Genomic DNA, 16,793 nt, shown 5'->3' on the forward strand with positions numbered 1-16,793 from the left:
CATCTAGTGGAAAGCCATCCCAGAAGAGTGGAGGCTGTTATAGCAGGAAAGGTGGGACCAACTCTATATTAATGACCATTGGTCTATTTACCCCTCTTAATTTCGCCTACCGACTTGAAAAAAAATCTAAATATACATTGAGTTATTTGGCAAAATACAGACGTTGCCATTGTGTTGGGGAAATAGGGGTGTCTAAAAGTGCATTCTTATTTAACCAGCTTACTTAACCAGAATCCAAGATGGCGTAGCAGTTCAGACATCTTTGTTTTGTCGTGTCCCGTGTATATATCTTTTTTTCTTTGTATATCTTTAGTATATATTTTTAACCTCAATTTCAACATACTCTCCTGCAACCCGCCTCACCCAATGTGAAATGGATCTGCTATTTTCTATACTTTAGAACCGGAATCCCCAACAGAAGATAGGCAGCTAACTAGCTACTAGCTAGTAGTCAGTTAGCCACTGCTAGCAGTCATCAGCTAACCTTAGCCCGGTCAACTCCTGCCAGTCTGCACAGTGTGATTCAACCCAGAGCATACCGGACTGCTTTTTCTCCACCAAATCTCCACATCTCCGGATTCCTACCGCAAGCTCTGAACCTTTTCACCTGGATCATTGCAGCTAGCTAGCTGCTATCCGAGTGGCTACTCTTGGCTAACGTCTCTGTCCCGAAGCAAGCACCAGTTAGCCTGGAACTAGCCTTGTGCTAGGTCCATCTCCCGGCTAGCTGAAGAGGTCCATCAGCCACTCCTTGGGCTACAATACCTATTTTGCCAATTGGCCTGGACCCTTTTTACTGCCGACATGGAGCCCCGCCGATCCATCACGACTGGTCTACCGACGTAATCCGCCCGAGGGGTTTTCAACAGGCTCCTCCGTTGCGACGTCCCCTGAAGGTCCATCTGCTAGCCTGCTAGCCGTGGCCCGCTAGCTGTCTAGAGCATATCGGACTGTTAGCTGAAGAGATCCATCAGCCAATTTCTTTGGTTACAATACCTATTTTGCTAATTGGCCTGGACCCTTTTACTGCCTACATGGAGCCCTGCCGATCCATCACGACTGGTCTGCCGATGTAACCGTCCGAGGGGGCTACAACAAACTCTTTCGTTGCGACGTCCCCCTAAGGCCTTCTGCTAGCCTGCTAGCCCCGGCCCGTTAGCTGTCTGAATCGCCGTGCCTCCAGCTCGCCTAGCTACTCACTGGTCCCTATGATCACTTGGCTACGCATAACTCTCCCTAATGTCAATATGCCTTGTCCATTGCTGCTTTGGTTAGTGATTATTGTCTTATTTCATTGTAGAACCTCCAGCCCTCCTCAATATGCCTTAGCTAGCCCTTTTGTTCCACCTCCCACACATGCGGTGACCTCACCTGGTTTAAATGGTGTCTCTAGAGACAAAACCTCTCTCATCGCCACTCAATGCCTAGGTTTACCTCCACTGCATTCACATCCTACCATACTCGTCTGTACATTATGTCTTGAATCTATTCTTCCGCGCCCAGAAACCTGCTGCTTTACTCTCTGTTCCGAACGCACTAGATGACCAGTTCTTATAGCCTTTAGCCGTGCCCTTATCCTACTCCTCCTCTGTTCCTCTGGTGTTGTAGAGGTTAATCCAGGCCCTGCAGCGCCTAGCTCCACTCCCATTCCCCAGGCTCTCTCATTTGTTGACTTCTGAAACCATAAAAGCCTTGGTTTCATGCATGTTAGCATTAGAAGCCTCCCCCTAAATTGGTTTTATTCACAGCTTTAGCACACTCTGCCAACCTGGATGTTCTTGCCGTGTCTGAATACTGGCTTAGGAAGGCCACCAAAAATCCTGAAATTTCCATCCCTATCTATAACATTTTCCGACAAGATAGAACTGCCAAAGGGGCCGGAGTTTCAATCTACTGCAGGGATAGCCTGCAGAGTTCTGTTATACTATCCAGGTCTGTGGCCAAACAATTCGAGCTTATACTTCTAAAAATCGACCTTTCCAGAAACAAGTCTCTCACCGTTGCCGCTTGTTTTAGACCACCTTCAGCCCACAGCTGTGCCCTGGACACCATATGTCTCAAATAAAACTGTGAAGGACATCGGCGTTACTCTGGACCCTGATCTCGCTTTTGACGAACATATCAAGTCTGTTTCAAGGACATCTTTTTTCCATCTATGTAACATTGCAAAAATCTGAAACTTTTTGTCCAAAAATGATGCAGAAAAATGTATCCATGCTTTTGTCGGTTAGACTACTGCAATGCTCTACTTTCCGGCTACCCGGATAAAGCACTAAATAAACGTCAGTTAGTGATAAACACGGCTGCTAGAATCTTGACTAGAACCAAAAAATGTTGATCATATTACTCCAGTGCTAGCCTCTCTACACTGGCTTCCTGTTAAGGCAAGGGCTGATTAAGGTTTTACTGCTAACCTACAAAGCATTACATGGGCTTGCTCCTACTTATATTTCCGATTTGGTCCTGCAGTACATGCCTACACGTACGCTATGGTCACAAGACACAGGCCTGCTTACTGTCCCTAGAATTTCTAAGCAAACAGMTGGAGGCAGGGCTTTCTCCTATAGAGCTCAATTTTTATGGAATGGTCTGCCTATCCATGTGAGAGACGCAGACTCGGTCTCAACCTATAAGTCTTTATTGAAGACTCATCTCTTTAGTAGGTCCTATGATTGAGTGTAGTCTGGCCCAGGAGTATGAAGGTGAACGGAAAGGCACTGGAGCAATGATCAGCCCTTGCTGTCTCTGCCTGGCTGGTTCCCCTCTCTCCACTGGGATTCTCTGCCTCTAACCCTATTAAAGGGGCTGAGTCACTGGCTTACTGGTGCTCGTCCATGCCGTCCCTAGGAGGGGTGCATCACTTGAGTGGGTTGAGTCACTGACATGATCTTCCTGTCCGGGTTGGCGCCCCCCCTTGGCTTGTGCCGTGGCGGACATCTTCGTGGGCTATACTCGGCCTTGTCTCAGGATGGTGCGTTGGTGTGGGGGTGGTGTGGGGGCTATGCTTTGGCAAAGTGGGTGGGGTTATATCCTGCCTGTTTGGCCCTGTCCGGGGGTATCATCAGACGGGGCCACAGTGTCTCCCAACTCCTCCTGTCTCAGCCTCCAGTATATATGCTGCAGTAGTTTATGTGTCAGTCTGTTATAGGGTCAGTCTGTTATATCTGGAGTATTTATCCTGTCTTATCCGGTGTCCTGTGTGAATTTAAGTATGCTCCCTCTAATTCTCTCATTCTCTCTCTCTCGGAGGACCTGAGCCCTAGGACCAGGACTACCTGGCCTGATGACTCCTTGCTGTCCCCAGTCCACCTGGCCGTTCTGCTGCTGTTCCAGTTTCAACTGTTCTGCCTGCGGCTATGGCCTGTTCACCGGACGTGCTCCCTGTCCCAGGCCTGCTGTTTTCAACTCTCTAGAGACCGCAGGAGCGGTAGAGATACTCTGAATGATCGGCTATGAAAAGCCAACTGACATTTACTCCTGAGGTGCTGACCTGTTGCACCCTCGACAACCACTGTGATTATTATTATTTGACCCTGCTGGTCATCTATGAACATTTGAACATCTTGGCCATGTTCTGTTATAATCTCCACCCGGCACAGCCAGAAGAGGACTGGCCACCCCTCATAGCCTGGTTCCTCTCTRKRYTTCTTCCTAGGTTCTGGCCTTTCTAGGGAGTTTTTCCTAGCCACCATGCTTCTACACCTGCATTGCTTGCTGTTTGGGGTTTTAGGCTGTGTTTCTGTATAGCACTTTATGAAATCGGCTGATGTAAGAAGGGCTTTATAAATAAATTTGATATGTGAATTGATTGCCCTCCATCTATCTTCAGAGTTCGTACTGTTAGGTGACCTAAACTGGGACATGCTTAACACTCCGGCCATCCTGCAATCTAAGCTAGATGCCCTTAATCTGACACAAATTATCAATGAACCTACCAGGTACAACCCCAAATCCGTAAACACGGGCACCCACATTGATATCATCCTGACCAACCTGCCCTCTAAATACACCCCTGCTGTCTTCAACCATGATCTCAGCGATCACTGCCTCATTTCCTGCGTCCGTAATGGGTCTGCGTTCAAACGACCACCCCTCATCACTGTCAAACGCTCCCTAAAACACTTCAGCGAGCAGGCCTTTCTAATCGACCTGGCCCGGGTATCCTGGAAGGATATTGATCTCATTCCGTCAGTAGAGGATGCCTGGTTATCATTTAAAAGTGCTTTCCTCACCATCTTAAATAAGCATGTCCCATTCAAAAATAAATTGAACCAGGAACAGATATAGCCCTTGGTTTACTCCAGACCTGACTATCCTTGACCAGCACAAAAACATCCTGTGGCGTACTGCATTAGCATCGAACAGCCCCCATGATATGCAACTTTTCAGGGAAGTTAGGAACAAATATGCACAGGCAGGTAGGCTAGCAAAGGCTAGCTTTTTCAAACAGAAATGTGCATCATGTAGCACAAACTCCAAAAGGTTCTGGGACATTGTAAAGTCCATGGAGAATAAGAACACATCCTCCCAGCTGCCAACTGCACTGAGGCTAGGAAACACTATCACCAGCGATAAATCCACGATAATTGAGAATTTCAATAATAACTTTTCCTACGACTGGCCATGCTTTCCACCTGGCTACCCCTACCCCGGTCAACAACCCTGCACCCCCCACAGCAACTTGCCCAAGCCTCCCCCATTTCTCCTTCACCCAAATCCAGATAGCTAATGTTCTGAAAGAGTTGCAAAATCTGGACCCCTACAAATCAGCTGGGCTAGACAATCTGGACCCTCTCTTTCTAAAATGATCTGCCGCAATTGTTGCAACCCCAATTACTAGCCTGTTCAACCTCTCTTTTGTATCGTCTGAGATCCCCATAGATTGGAAAGCTGCCGCGGTCATCCCCCTCTTCAAAGGGGGAGACACTCTCGACCCAAACTGTTACAGACCTATATCTATCCTACCCTGCCTTTCTAAGGTCCTTGATAGCCAAGTTAACAAACAGATCACAGACCATTTCGAATCCCACCGTACCTTCTCCGCTATGCAATCTGGTTTCCGAGCTGGTCATGGGTGCACCTCAGCCACGCTCAAGGTCCTAAACGATATCATAACCGCCATCGATAAAAGACAATACTGTGCAGCCGTATTCATCGACCTGGCCAAGGCATTCGACTCTATCAATCACCACATTCTTATCGTCAGACTCAACAGCCTTGTTTTCTCAAATGACTGCCTGGCCTGGTTCACCAACTACTTCTCTGATAGAGTTCAGTGTGTCAAATTGGAGGGCCTGTTGTCCGAACCTCTGGCAGTCTCTATGGGGGTGCCACAGGGTTCAATTCTCAGGCCGACTCTTTTCTCTGAATACATCAATGATGTCTCTCTTGCTGCTGGTGATTATCTGATTATCTACGCAGACGACACCATTCTGTAAACTTCTGGCCCTTCTTTGGACACTGTGTTAACTAACCTCCAGACGAGCTTCAATGCCATACAACTCTCCGTCCGTGGCCTCCAACTGCTCTTAAATGCAAGTAAAACTGAATGCATGCTCTTCAACCGATCGCTGCCCGCAACTGCCCGCCCGTCCAGCATCACTACTCTGGATGGTTCTGACTTAAAATATGTGGACAACTACAAATACCTAGGTGTCTGGTTAGACTGTAAACTCTTCTTCCAGACTCACATTAAGCAACTCCAATCCAAAGTTAAATCTCGAATCGGCTTCTTATTTCGCAACAAAGCCTCCTTCACTCATGCTGCCAAACATACCCTCGTAAAACTGACTAGGCTACCGATCCTTGACTTCGGCGATGACATTTACAAAATAGCCTCCAACACTCTACTCAGCAAATTGCATGCAGACTATCACAGTACTATCCGTTTTGTCACCAAAGCCCCATATACTACCCACCACTGCGACCTGTATGCTCTCTTTGGCTGGCCCTCACTTCATATTCATCGCCAAACCCACTGGCTCCAGGTCATCTATAAATCTTTGCTAGGTAAAGCCCTACCTTATCTCAGCTCACTGGTCACCATAGCAGCACCTACCCGTAGCACGCGCTCTAGCAGGTATATTTCACTGGTCACCCCCAAAGCCAATTCCTTTCAGTTCTCTGCTGCCAATGACTGGAACAAACTGCAAAAATCACTGAAGCTGGAGACTCATATCTCCCTCACTAACTTCTGTAAATAGCCCATCCAACTACCTCATCCCCATATTGTTATTTATTTTTTTGCTCCTTTGCACCCCAGTATCTCTACTTGCACATTCATCTTCTGCACATCTATCACTCCAGTGTTTAATTGCTATATTGTAATTACTTCACCACTATGGCCTATTTTTTGCCTTTCTCCTTAATCTTTCCTCATTTGCACACACTGTATATAGACTTTTCTATTGTGTTATTGACTGTACGTTTGTTTATTCCATGTGTAACTCTGTGTTGTTGTTTGTGTCGCACTGCTTTGCTTTATCTTGGCCAGGTCTCAGTTGTAAATGAGAACTTGTTCTACCTGGTTAAATAAAGGTGAAATTAAAAATAAAACAAAAATCTGCTACCATTTGCCTTTGTGTTCTGCATTTTGTGGTTTGAACTAGCAAAAACGTTTCATTATTCACAGGTCTAATTTTCTGATAGCATGGTATGGAAGGCGCACACTTCTGAGATCAAACTGCTCAGCAAAGCAAAGGCTCTTAAAATCTACCAGATTTAAATATATACATATATTCTCCAGTGTCTGTGTCTAGTGTCTCTGTTTATGTTAAAGGTGAATCAACAGTTGTTTATTCTTATGCTGTAAATGGCTATTTTATGGTTGTAAGTGATAAAATATATATTTTATATTTTGCAATTCTGAGTAATTACTACTTCAGTAAGGAAATACACTTTATTCGGTGACCTTCGGTATGGAAACTGATGGTCAGATCAACACATTGCTTCGAAAAAATGTATTGCAATTTTTAATAAATAATTCCAATAGATGGCAGACTAAGACCACGAATTCAATTTCAGATGCTCCATTTTCCTCCTTCCCTTCGCCCTCACAGTAAGACTCCTTCGCGCGCTTCTTTCTGGCCCTTTCCACACTGCTAATGCAAGAGAAAGGACTGAACATAATTTTAACAGATTATTGGTTATTACTATAATGATGGTTCATGTTTATTATTACCTATGTTCATGCTCATGTTTTGAAGGCCAGCATCCCGGAGTCGCCTCTTCACTGTTGACGTTGAGACTGGTGTTTTGCGGGTACTATTTAATTAAGCTGCCAGTTGAGAACTTGTTAGGCATCTGTTTCTCAAACTAAACACTCTAATGTACTTGTCCTCTTGCTCAGTTGTGCACCGGGGCCTCCCACTCCTCTTTCTATTCTGTTTAGAGCCAGTTTGCGCTGTTCTGTGAAGGGAGTAGTGCACAGCGTTGTACGAGATCTTCAGTTTCTTGGCAAATTCTCGCATGGAATAGCCTTCATTTCTCAGAACACGAATAGACTGACGGGTTTCAGAAGAAAGGTCTTTGTTTCCAGCCATTTTGAGCCTGTAATTGAACCCACAAATGCTGATTCTCCATATAATCAACTAGTCTAAAGAAGGCCAGTTTTATTGCTTCTTTAATCAGAACAAAACATTTCAGCTGTGCTAACATAATTGCAAAAGGGTTTTCTAATGATCAATTAGCCTTTTAAAATGATAAACTTGGATTAGCTAGCACAACATGCGATTGGAACACAGGAGTGATGGTTGCTGATAATGGGCCTCTGTACACCTATGTAGATATTCCATGAAAAAAATTAGCCATTTCCAGCTACAGAAGTAATTTACAACATTAACAATGTCTACACTGTATTTCTGATCAATTTGATGTTATTGATGTTATTCTTTCAAAAACAAGGACATTTCTAAGTGACCCCAAACCTTAATGGTAGTGTGTATATACTATGTAAAGTAATTAGTAACCATTTTAGAAAATCATATTTACATTTACATTTAAGTCATTTAGCAGACGCTCTTATCCAGAGCGACTTACAAATTGGAAAGTTCATACATATTCATCCTGGTCCCCCTGTCCGGTGCAGTAATCATATATGAAAACCTACAGGACCTCAGGACCTTCCAACAGGATAATGACCTTAATGACATATAGTCTTTGGTTGCATGCAATTTTTATGTCAATCAAATTGCTGCTAAAGCCTATAACTTTGTGGTCTTCTGCTGCCATTTATAGGAAATATTTAGCAATTAAAAGTTATTCAAATAAAGACATTGAGCAAAAAACAATACCCAAGAACCTCAATCAGCCTAGCGGTTAGAGTGTTCGGCCAGTAAACAAAGGTTGCTGGATCGAATCCCAGTGCTGACAAGGTAAAAATCTGTCATATTGCCCTTGAGCAAGGCGGAATAACCCTGTTCCTGGCTGCCAAAGATGTGGATGTCAATTAAGGCAGCCCCCCACACCTCTCGGATTCAGAGAGGTTGGGTTAAATGCAGAAGACACATTTCAGTTGAAGGATTGAGGGGAAGATGAATGGAGCAAGGCACAGAGAGATCTTTGATGAAAACCTGCTCCAGAGCGCTCAGGACCTCAGGACCTTCCAACAGGATAATGACCTTAAGCACACAGCCAAGACAACGCAGGAGTGGCTTTGGGGCAAGTCTCTGAATGTCCTTGAGGGGCCCAGCCAGAGCCTGGACTTGAACCCGACCGAAAATCTCTGATGGTTGGTCCCCATCCAACCTGAGAGCTTGAGAGGATCTGCAGAGAAGAATGGGAGAAACTCCCCAAATACAAGTGTGCCAAGTTTGTAGCGTTATACCAAAGAAGACCCTAGGCTGTAATCGTTGCCAAAGGTGCTTCAACAAAGTACTGAATAAAGGGTCTGAATACTTATGTAAATATGCTGGCTTTTTATATTTAATACATTTGCAAAAAATATTATTTTTTTTGCTTTGTCATTATGGGATAGTGTGTAGATTGATGAGGGGAAACAAACTATTTAATCCATTTTAGAATAAGACTTACGTAACAAAATGTGAAAAAAGTCTGAATACTTTCCGAATGCACTGTAAGTCCCTTGTCTGTTCCACTTCATTCTGAGTCTCTTCTGGCAGAGGCATTGGGTATCCACAGGTGTGTCCTGTTTGTGGTCAACTGTGTGTTCTGCAGGTTCTACATCAGCACTTTCAGTTTTTTGCTCGATACGACCATGACGGTATTTTATATCTGTAGAATTCATCGTCGTTGTCCCGTCCGAGTTCTTCCATTTGTCCATTACTTTGGTTTGTTCCTCTTTTCTTTGGCTTGGAGTTTTGCTGTGTTTAAACTTCAAGGGGCAAGTGGTCCTTTTCTTTTTTCTTTTGTCCACGTTAAATCAATTTGTCAAGTCTGAATAGGGCCTAGGGAGAATATTATTCTGTGGACATCTACCTTTATTTTTCAGTGCTTTGTTTAGACAGATTAGAAATAGCAGGAGACAGAGAAGGAGTGAAAGTGGGACGGGCAGAAGCAGGAACTGAACCCCTGACTTCTGGGGCAGTAAGATGGCAAATTTCTTTGTAATTTTACCTACTCAACCACACAGCCACGTACCGTGTGAGGAACTTGGGCCCCCATAGTGATTCAATCCATCTGCACCACCAAGAGCTTGCCGCCCGGTCAAACTGAGCAATCGGGGGGGAAGGGCCTTGGTCAGGGACGTGACCAAGAACCCAATGGTCACTCTGAAGAAGCTCCAGAGTTCCTCTGCGGAGACAATGCTCAGCAAGTAGACTGTCGTTTCCTCTTCACAGGGGTGTGAATCTGGTGGTTGTGGTTTGTGCTCATGACATTTCAAGGCAGGAAAGCTCTGCTCGCAGGATTGATGTGAAATATTACCACATACATCCTGGTTACAACTAAGACATTTCAGAACGACATCATGCTGTTGCAGGTACATGACAGTGGAAGAACGCACACATGTTAGAATGTCTCTTAGCTTAGCGCACAATTGCCCAGGTAATATATGCCAACAGACCTTAGATCAAATAGAGAAACAAATAAGTAAACATATTGAGTTTGTTCAAATCCGGTGCAGTAATCATATATGAAAACCTTTTGAAGATGTGCATAATACCGCTTTGCATAATATCATATAGCTAACTTGAGAATCGACTGTATCTAACTACAGTCATATGCTCCAAATATAGCTCGTCAAAACTACGCCGAAAAGCAAAGCTGTGCAACAGATCCCTCTCCCTAAGAAAGACAACGACATCAAGGCCAAATCCTACTGTACTGTAGCTGGGTAGGGTGCCACTAAAACAGGCGGAACTGCAAACCCACATCTTCTGGAGGTGAATGTCACTGTCGTAGACAGAGCCTCCTGCCAGAGATCATGGGGGAACACTGCCACCATAACCCCGTCTATGATATGTGCTGGTGATACTGCGGCTGATTATAAAGGTGTTTGTCAGGTATAGTCATAGAATGAATGTAGTTAAGGTATGGTCTGATATTCATTCATTATAGAGAAGTGACTTGATTTGCAGAGTAACTGTTTTTAACAAAGTATTACAGGGAGATTCAGACGGTCCTCTGGTGTGTAAGGGGACAGCAGTGAGAGTTGTGTCCTTCAATGAAAAAGGAAACTGTGACAATCCCAAGGAGCCCAACGTCTACACCAAAATATCCAAATACCTCTCCTGGATCAAGTGTATCATAAAGTATTAAGGAACCAAATGGAGACATTTGTAATTAATAAAATGTAATTTATCAAACAGAAAAGACCATCGGTCCTTAAATAAACTCAGTGCTGTGTGTTAGCGTGAGCGTGTGAGAAGAATATGAATGCGCTTGGAAGAGAGAGTGTTTATGCATGCACGTCAATGTGTCTTTTCCATCTTTCACTTCAGACCAAGGGTATGTGCAATTAAAATGATGACTTTGCTCTTTAAGCCAACAAGTATACATCTTCAGAAAGCTAGCTCCTCTTACATCTTCAGCTGTCTTCATCAAACTCCACCACACGTGGAAACTTGTGGTCAAGACAACAAAGTAACTCTGGTTTCATGAAGGCGACACAATGCTTTGAAACCACACCACAGTTTCAGTTCTCAGACCAGAATACATGATCTGTCTGTCTGTCTGTGTCTTCCAGTCTGCCTCTCAGCCTGCTTGCCTGTCTGTCACTCAGAGGGGGATGCAGAACATTTCACAGAAGAATACCACCAAGGATCAAGATGAGTCAATTAGGTTGACAGCACAACTTCCTCATCTTAAACTAGCAACACATTTAAATATGTGATTTACTGTTGTTTCTATTGTGACTTGAAAGTTATGCCCCTTTCATAGTTTCACATTTTCTTTTCATTGTGAAAAAGAATGGTCCCTCTCTTTACCCTGGTGGGATTGGCAAGGTCCCAGTGTCTTTCAAGGCATCAAGAGTGTTGTCCTCCTTTGTAAACCACTGGTGGTTCTTGGTTGGCATGCTAACACCGGAAAGCATCGAACCAGAGAAGATAAGGCTCTTGCATGAGAGAGGGGGAGATTAGTTGGCCTATGTGGTATGCACTACTGCAGGCTATTATGTGTCTATGATAACTCACCACCTACATTAATGTGTAGAAGGGCTGCCAGAGTTCCAGTAAATGCAGAGACCACCTACCTTGCCTTTACCGGAAGAAACCATACATGGATCGATAGAATTATCATAGATAGTCATCATAGAAGTGAAGCCACACAGTTGTCCTCAGAAAAACAACGCTGTCTAGTGTATATAAAGGGGCCATATGAATCAGGTAATCCTGGATCGTTTGACAAGCCCTCCAAACATGCACACCATGAACAAACTTCTACTCACTGTTCTCCTGACCTATCTGGGACATTCGGGTAAGTCTCTCTGCTGAACTCAATGGACACACAATGAGATTCTAACATTTGCCTATTACCTTACGGTTTAGTTCATTGTGGCTGTTTGTACTACTTTTACCCTCTCAGTTGCATTTGGGGGTCAAATCATCAATGGAAAAAAAGCCAAGAGGAATTCCCTGCAGTACATGGCCTCTGTGCAGGATGATGAGAAGCACATCTGTGGAGGATTCCTGATCACTCCAGACTTTGTGCTAACAGCTGCACACTGCAACAAAGGGTACAGTAGTAGCCTAACTAAATTACAACTGTAAATTCCAAATAGTAACATATCATTACATATAGCATATCAGTGGCCTTACTACTCAGACTGATAAACACATTGTTCTGCGCCTTGTCTAGCAACTTGAGTGTTGTTCTTGGTACCCACAACATCAAGAAGGGCCTCGGGAAAGCTGTCAGATACAATGTGGAACGCAAATGCAAACCCAACTCATATGAAAATGTAAAGGATGGTAGTGACATCATGCTTCTAAAGGTAGGGCTTTAGTTAAATATATTTGTCTTCATATTTGTCTTCATATGATATGACAGAGTATCCTAAAAGTGCTAGAAGGTCATATACTTTCATAACTGCTAAACATAATAATAAATGTGTTTCAAGCTGTCTAGGGAAGCAAAATTAAGCAAATCCGTGAACAAAGTGAGGCTTCCAACCAAGGATAAAGTCCTCAAACCCAAAACAAAGTGCCTTGCTGCTGGATGGGGCCTCACAAAAACAGGCGCAATCGTTGATGACCTTCAAGTGGTGGATTTGGAAGCCATTGATCTGAAGGTCTGCCAGAAGCAGTGGGATCACGTTGACTTAAAACTTCCTCCCAATGTCATCTGTGCAGGTGGATACATGACCGACAAAGGCACATGTCAGGTTTGTCTAATTGAATTTACATTCAATACACACACATCAAACATGAAGATCCAAAGCAAGAACCAGTAAGTAATGTTTGGCATATAAGGTGATTATTCTCTTTCCCAAAGGGGGATTCTGGTGGTCCTTTGGTGTGCAATGGAGAGGCAGTGGGAATCGTCTCCTTCAACATGAGGGGAAACTGTGCCTATCCCAATGTGCCCAATGTTTACACTCAGATTTCCAAGTACTTACCCTGGATAAAGAAGGTCATCAACAAGCAGTCATGTTAGAATGGATACTTTGTTTGCTGTAAAATTATGCCTTTGGCTATTACTTATACCTGATGATATTACTGATTCTTTAGCTTGCTGTTAAACTGTCTAATGCATTACCATGTACTGTAAGGGAAATAAATGTATTCTTAATCATGGTGAAATTGCTCTAGTGATATGATTTGCATACACATCAGAAGGCATGCACTGTGTGTTATACCTAAACAATTTTGCAGTCCAAAACTATTTTTTGTATTTATTTTTTAAACCAACAAACTGAGCCCATCATGGCAAACTGTAATGCACAGAACCACAAACACCACACATTTCTAACACTTTCCACAACGGTTAGTGGTAGCGTCTCATTGCACAAGTGCTCTCTATGCAATCAGACCAACCAGCAGAGTCATTATTTCATAATATCACAACCAGCTTTCATCATAGACTACACCAAGCAACATTTGAAACCATGAAGCCACAGCAACATATTGGCAAACACTGGGGGGATGAACAAAGACCCAGTACTGTCTATAACCACATTTGGAAAAAGTAGCACCCTCCCGCCCACCCTACATATTTATACCCACCAGATGCATCATGTCATTTGCCCATTTGCACTATGGCAATCTGCTCAGTGGTTCTTCACATAGTTATTCTGCTCATCGCCTTGAATGGTAAGCTGTGTTTCATTTCTATAACACACTAACTACCAATAGCACTAAACTGACTGCACCATGCAGACTAACATTGCACACTAGTTATGAAAAGTATATTTGACCAATTTTAATGTTTTTGCATACAACGGTTCATATTCTATTTGGCAGTAATGAACAAACTGACATACAGTACCATCATTTGTTGTAAGCTGTGCGGATATAGTAGCATTGCAGAGCTATAGACAAAAGCTATTGAAATAGTCTTCTCTAGTCTTCTCTACCTTCTGTTCAAAGGCACTGATGGGCGCAAGGTGCCAAAAGTGGGTATTGTTGGTGGCAGAGAGGCTGCTCGCAACTCTCGTCCCTACATGGCTTCCCTTCAGTCTCGTGGTCAACACATCTGTGGAGGAGTTCTGGTGAGAGAGGATTTTATCCTCACCGCTGCTCACTGTGACGGGTGAGAATCTCTATCAAACATTAACATATTAACCTCTCAGATTCTCTCAAACTAATTTCCCTCAGTTTTTGCACTAGTCCTTCAAGGCAATTGTGCAAATAAATATTGCCTCCTAAATTCTTTCATGTACTGATTTTCAGGCGATACAAGGTGGTTCTTGGGGCTCACGACTTGTCAGAGGATGAAAATTCACAGCAAGTATTGGATGTGGCTCGATCCATTCCACATCCGAGTTATGGGGACAACCTGGAGAATGACATCATGCTTCTCAAGGTGAGTGACATCAAGAACATAGTATCACCATGGAGATTATTGTAAGCTAACTTCTCATTGTAGGTTTAAATGTCCATGAAAATACATCAAACAGATTATAGAATCATGCAAAACTATAAGAAAAATTATAATTATATCCTAAATATATTTACATCATACATATATGAAGACATACAGATCATCTATCTAGTGTGTTATCTCTGTGATCATTCTTAGTTGAGAGGGAGGGCCACCCTCAACACAGCAGTACAGTTGATCCCTCTGATGAATGGCTCTATGGCTGAGGGAAGCATGTGCACCACGGCCGGCTGGGGGGATATAGGCGATAATGGCACCCTACCAGACAAGTTGCAGGAGGTCAACGCCACCATCGTCCCTCCCCGAGAATGTGCCCGCAGGTGGACAGCCGTCGAAATCTCCAGCCGCGTGGTGTGCGCAACAGGCCCCAGAGCTTTCCAAGGCTTCTGCTCGGTATGACTGCACTGTTTTAGGCTATAACTCTCTGCAATTCATTTTTCCTGGTCGGGACAGGCTATTATTGGCTACAACAAGAGCCGATGTCCATGCCCCTGCAGAAATCGCTTAGACTCTTAAGGTAACTAGAATAAAAGTTTATCCTAGTCAAGGCTGTAACTATGCTACTCCTCCATTGTTCTTTGCAGGGTGATTCAGGAGGTCCATTGGTGTGTAACGGGATGTCAGCGGGCATTGTCTCTTTCTCAGGGCAGAGGTGTGCCAACCCCAGTACCCCTGATGTGTACACACGAGTGGCTTCCTACCGCCGATGGATTCAGACAGTGTTAGCTGGAAACCCTTAAAGGGAAAATCCACTCAAAAAATATATTTTAGAATTGTGTTCATTAGTCCACTGTTGATACAGTCACAAAATGTTTTGCAGATCAGCAGTCAAGTTATTGGACTCTCAAGAAGCAAAATGTCACCAGCCCCAATTTGCCTTTAAGGTTTTGGGCATGTAAGCTATCAGTGTGTGTTTACACAATATAACTGATCTCATTTAGACCAGGTTTGCACAAGGTGTTTAATGATCACTTGTTCCCTTGTTGCCATTCTTATTAAAATTGGTTAACTCGTTTTGGCTCCTGTGTCTCACTCTGGAGGACATGAGTTCTCTAAATTATTTAGCAAAAATCCTCAGGCCATCATTTCTTGACTTGATGTTCAAAGACTAAAAGCAACCACTGATTTAAAGTAAAAACAAAGTAACATTAGCATATGCAGACTCTCTACATAATTTAGGCTCTTGGTCACTCACCTGGTCACTCACCTCCCTACGATAGTGTACCTGAGGAGCAGTGGTTGAAAAAAGTACCCAATTGTACCCTTGAGTAAAAGTAAAGATACTATCAGGTATGAAGGTATGACCCAGACCACGTAAAAATTTACAATAGTTTAATGATTCAACAGGGGCAGGCAATAGACAGATCAAGGCAGGCAGGGTCAGTAAACCAGAGTTGGGGCAACGGTACCGGACGGCAGGCAGGCTCAAGGTCAGGGTAGGCAGAGGTCAATAATCCAGAGGAGGCAAAGGTACAGGTCGGCAGGCGGGCTCAGAGGCAGGACAGGCAAGGGTCAAAACCTGGAGGGCAAGAAAAAGAGAGCTTGGGAAAAGCAGGAGCTGAGACAAAAACCACTGGTTGACTTGACAAACAAGATGAACTGGCAACAGACAAACAGAGAACACAGGTATAAATACACAGGGGATAATGGGGAAGATGGGCGACACCTGGAGGGGGGTGGAGACAATCACAAAGACAGATGAAACAGATTAGGGTGTGACAGATACCTTAATAGAAAATGACTCATGTAAAAGTTAAAGTCACCCAGTAAAATACTACTTGAGTAAAAGTCTTAAAGTATTTTGTTTTAAATAAACATAAGTATCAAAAGTGCTAAAATATACTTAAGAATTGAAAGTAAAAGTACAAGTATAAATAATTTCAAATGCCCTATCTTAAACAAACCACATGGCACCATTTTCTTGTTTTTTTATTTATTTACGGATAGTCAGGGGCACACTCAAACACTCAGACATAATTTACAAACAAAGCATTTTTGTTTAGTGAGTCTGCCAGATAAGAGGCAATAGGGATGACCAGGGATGTTCTCTTGATAAGTGAGTGAATTTGACCATTTTCCTGTCCTGCTAGCCATGCAAAATATAACAAGTACTTTGGGTGTCAGGGAAAAAATGTATAGAGTAAAAAGTACATTATTTTCTTTAGAAATCTAGTGAAGTAAAAGTAAAAGTTGTCAAAAATATAAATAGTAAAGTAAAGTACAGATACCCCAAAAAACTACTTAAGTAATACTTTAAAGTATTTTTATTTAAGTACTACACTACTCCTGAGGAG

General features: G+C 43.4%; 2 protein-coding genes and 1 pseudogene across 2 annotated transcripts; all 3 read left to right on the plus strand.

The window, feature by feature from the left end:
* The first annotated feature begins 3,861 nt into the window (after positions 1–3,861).
* On the plus strand, positions 3,862–10,716 carry LOC111971826 (complement factor D-like; annotated as a pseudogene).
* Positions 10,717–11,567: 851 nt separating this feature from the next.
* On the plus strand, positions 11,568–13,193 carry LOC111972280 (mast cell protease 2). Its single transcript, XM_023999241.2, has 5 exons — positions 11,568–11,874; positions 11,983–12,133; positions 12,256–12,391; positions 12,518–12,781; positions 12,892–13,193. The coding sequence occupies exons 1-5, from the start codon at positions 11,775–11,777 to the stop codon at positions 13,051–13,053; spliced, it is 813 nt and encodes a 270-aa protein (XP_023855009.1). The 5' UTR covers positions 11,568–11,774; the 3' UTR covers positions 13,054–13,193.
* Positions 13,194–13,602: 409 nt separating this feature from the next.
* On the plus strand, positions 13,603–15,512 carry LOC111972281 (complement factor D). The gene is made up of 5 exons (XM_023999243.2): positions 13,603–13,709; positions 13,986–14,148; positions 14,289–14,421; positions 14,638–14,892; positions 15,084–15,512. Exons 1-5 carry the CDS (start codon positions 13,655–13,657, stop codon positions 15,237–15,239), a joined length of 762 nt encoding a protein of 253 aa, XP_023855011.1. The 5' UTR covers positions 13,603–13,654; the 3' UTR covers positions 15,240–15,512.
* The last annotated feature ends 1,281 nt before the right edge of the window (positions 15,513–16,793 follow it).

Source organism: Salvelinus sp. IW2-2015, linkage group LG13 (genome assembly GCF_002910315.2).
Source record: "Salvelinus sp. IW2-2015 linkage group LG13, ASM291031v2, whole genome shotgun sequence".
In the NCBI taxonomy this organism is placed as follows: domain Eukaryota; kingdom Metazoa; phylum Chordata; class Actinopteri; order Salmoniformes; family Salmonidae; genus Salvelinus; species Salvelinus sp. IW2-2015.